The sequence below is a fragment of the Limulus polyphemus genome, unplaced genomic scaffold, assembly GCF_000517525.1.
Source record: "Limulus polyphemus unplaced genomic scaffold, Limulus_polyphemus-2.1.2 Scaffold5621, whole genome shotgun sequence".
NCBI classification, from domain to species: Eukaryota; Metazoa; Arthropoda; class Merostomata; order Xiphosura; family Limulidae; genus Limulus; species Limulus polyphemus.
The window spans coordinates 1-2,875 of record NW_013671231.1 but is presented as its reverse complement, the minus strand read 5'-3'; the positions used below and the strand labels follow the sequence as shown (position 1 = coordinate 2,875).

Sequence of the window (2,875 nt, the reverse complement as noted above, 5' to 3'; positions counted from 1 at the left end):
AGACTGCTCATGACAGAGGCAGATGGCGAGGTCTCGCTGACCAATGTTCCCAACGGAACGGGAGGAACTAAGACTAAGTAATGTAAATATATGGTTGTGTTGGACTAAGTATTCTTCTCCAGTAGGAGTCTGTGAATTGTTGGTGATAAATTCGACAGTAAATGAACAGCATGTACTCCTTGTTTTTAAAATAATATGTGTATTCGAAACAAGTTAAATGTATGTACAAAATTCTTTACACTATGGAGATCATAGTTGTACCTTAAACACTATACAGTTCTCTTCTTCTTGTCAAAAGTCCACTTAGGCCAATTCAATTACTTTAGAATTCAGTTGACAAGCCTAACTATTTTTATCTACTTTTATTGCAATAGTATCTGTGTATAAATCACTTAAATTGTTGTGTGAGTTACTGCAGTTGTATCCTGAACTTCCAATAATCGTCTGCTTTTCATACTTCCAATAATTGTCTGCCTTTTGTCAAAGTCCACAAAGGTGGGCTCAATTAGTTTAGAACACCCTTTGAGGAGACAAATTGTTCTCCTTATCTCTTTCAAACTGTTAATATCACTCGAACATATCAACTGTTAGGCCATTCACTCCCATGAGGGTTAAGTTTATGTTTTTTAACTTTTCTCTAATCGAACTTCTCTTTCACGTGACTTTACTTGTACTCTGTTTTCACTCATCTCGTCACAGCTATTTATATGTCTTAACACTTAGGCCTTCTAGAAATTTCCATAGCCTCGACATCAATTGATTGCAAGCACAAAATAAATAAATAAATTAATAATACTATGTACACTAAACAGTCTTTTATATCTGACAAAGTGATATCATTGATATGTATACTGTGTATGTGCGACATTTTACGGAGGATAATCTGGCAATGTATATTTCAACCAAAGAAAATCTGCAAAGATTTTTTTCTTTTTTCACACCATGAATAAGATTATGCAAATTATTAAAGAAACATTTTGGGCACACTGTTAAAATGACTCGAACATCAAGTGATTTAAAGGCTTGGTGTATTTTTTAAGAATGACAGAAAGCATACTAAACATCTGTAATTGTTTCTGAAACCTTTGCAATGTCCTTACATTTCTGAATAAGACTTCGGGTTCTCGGTATACCTGTGGTGGTATTAAGTTCTAGTAAAAAAGGTTTTAACATACTTTTAAATTTCTGTCGGATACATACATGAGAATTAGCTGAACACATGGTCAATAGTTTACACTTCTTAGTGCCACTCCCACGTACCTGTACATTTATTACACATACTTATGCTAGTAAATTTGTGCAAGTCATGAAAACAGAACAACAACAGACTGATCATTTAAACAAAGGATGACATTATAAAAGCTGTCATAAAAAGCAAAATGGAACAGCATGGTGTACTCAGGGAGTTGGATGTTTAATATGTACATCTTTTTAATTTTCTTTTACATTAAGTGTCCTTCATACACTTAGTTAATTCCATCAATTCATAACACAATCAGCAGACCCTTCAGGTATCAATCAATGATGTATTACTGTAATAATCCAATGTTTTCTAGGTTACATTATTGATATCATTACCACAAAACACACTTAGTTCAGCCAATAGGTAATAAACTATGATATTTAATAATAAGCAAACTATCAATTTAGGCTAATTGTAACTTGTGCTTTTTAGCCATGGTTTTTCAAGTACAAAACTTTTAGCTCATAGCTCCATCATCTCTTAACCGATTTGAGATCCAGTTTTGGACTCAGAAGGTCAAACCTTTCAACTGATATCTTTGACTATATCCAAGGTCTCATAGATTAATTTACTTTAATCCTACCTGAAGGAATTTCAATTTGAGAGAAGACTGGTAGAGATTCTGATGAGTGATAAAATTGAATTGGGTATATGCTCGCCTGACACTCGGTGTTGCTGGCGCATTAAAATATAGCTAATAAAAATGAAAAAAAAAAGTCTCGTAGCTTAACTTACTATAATCCTGCCTAAAAGAATTTCAAGTGTCGTGGCTATTGAGGATTCCCTTTTGTTTTCTGTTGAAATGAGTCTAAAAGTACAATTTAATAAAGTTTGTTTGTTTGTTATTAAACACAAAGCTCCACGGTGGGCTATCTGTGCTGTGCTCACTACATGTTTGGTACTTGGTTTTTTAGTGTTAAAGCCTTCAGATTTACTGCTTTGCCACTGGGGGCATTAATAAAGCGTTGCTAAGATATGTAAGAGCAAAAAAACTAGAAGTTTTCATGATCCATTTGTTCTCTAACTATTTCTAAATATCCAGTGTAACCAAACTCAACCTTCAACCTTACCTTACTTATTATCTCTGCAATGTTCTTCAAGGACTGTTTGATGGGGTATTTGGCCATATCCCATTGAAACTTCATAATATATATAGCTAAGTCAACTGATAAAAAAAACAAAAAAAACATTATTCAAAATTTCTTAAAAACCTTTATGTTGGGCTCAGAAACTGGTTAAGCGACAAAGTATACATACATAACTAATGTTCAAAAATAGTTAATTTTTGTATAGAAATATGTTTGATATATTGTAGAGTTAGTTCATATACAAATTCAAACAAAGCATTACTGGTAATATCGTGCAAAAAATCTCAACTATTTCTTTATCACACCTCCATTTGCAAGCAGATGTTCTACCAAGCTGTCCCTCTGGTGTTCCAAAACTTCACCAAGATAAGTTGCGATCTTTCTTGTAACACTAAAGAAAAGAACCATAAGTCTCAAAATACAATAACTGTATAAAACTTAATTCTTTACAAACGGATTACAATATTAATCGTGGCACTCAAGTTGTGAAATAAATAGGGTTACTACTGTGTGTAGATGATTGTCAGCTTCAGTGGAAACAATG

The 2,875-nt window shown here is 33.1% G+C and overlaps 1 protein-coding gene across 1 annotated transcript in view; it reads right to left on the bottom strand.

Moving 5' to 3' along the window:
* Positions 1-2,782, bottom strand: part of LOC106472799 (V-type proton ATPase subunit C-like) — a 12,820-nt gene extending 10,038 nt beyond the window's left edge. The window contains exons 1-3 of the mRNA XM_022401342.1: positions 2,637-2,782; positions 2,237-2,408; positions 1,903-1,937 (exon numbers count right to left, since the gene is read on the bottom strand). Of these exons, the coding sequence (XP_022257050.1) occupies positions 1,903-1,937; positions 2,237-2,408; positions 2,637-2,739 (310 nt within the window). The 5' untranslated portion in view covers positions 2,740-2,782. The remainder of the gene's footprint in view (positions 1-1,902; positions 1,938-2,236; positions 2,409-2,636) is intronic.
* Between the last annotated feature and the right edge of the window lie 93 nt (positions 2,783-2,875).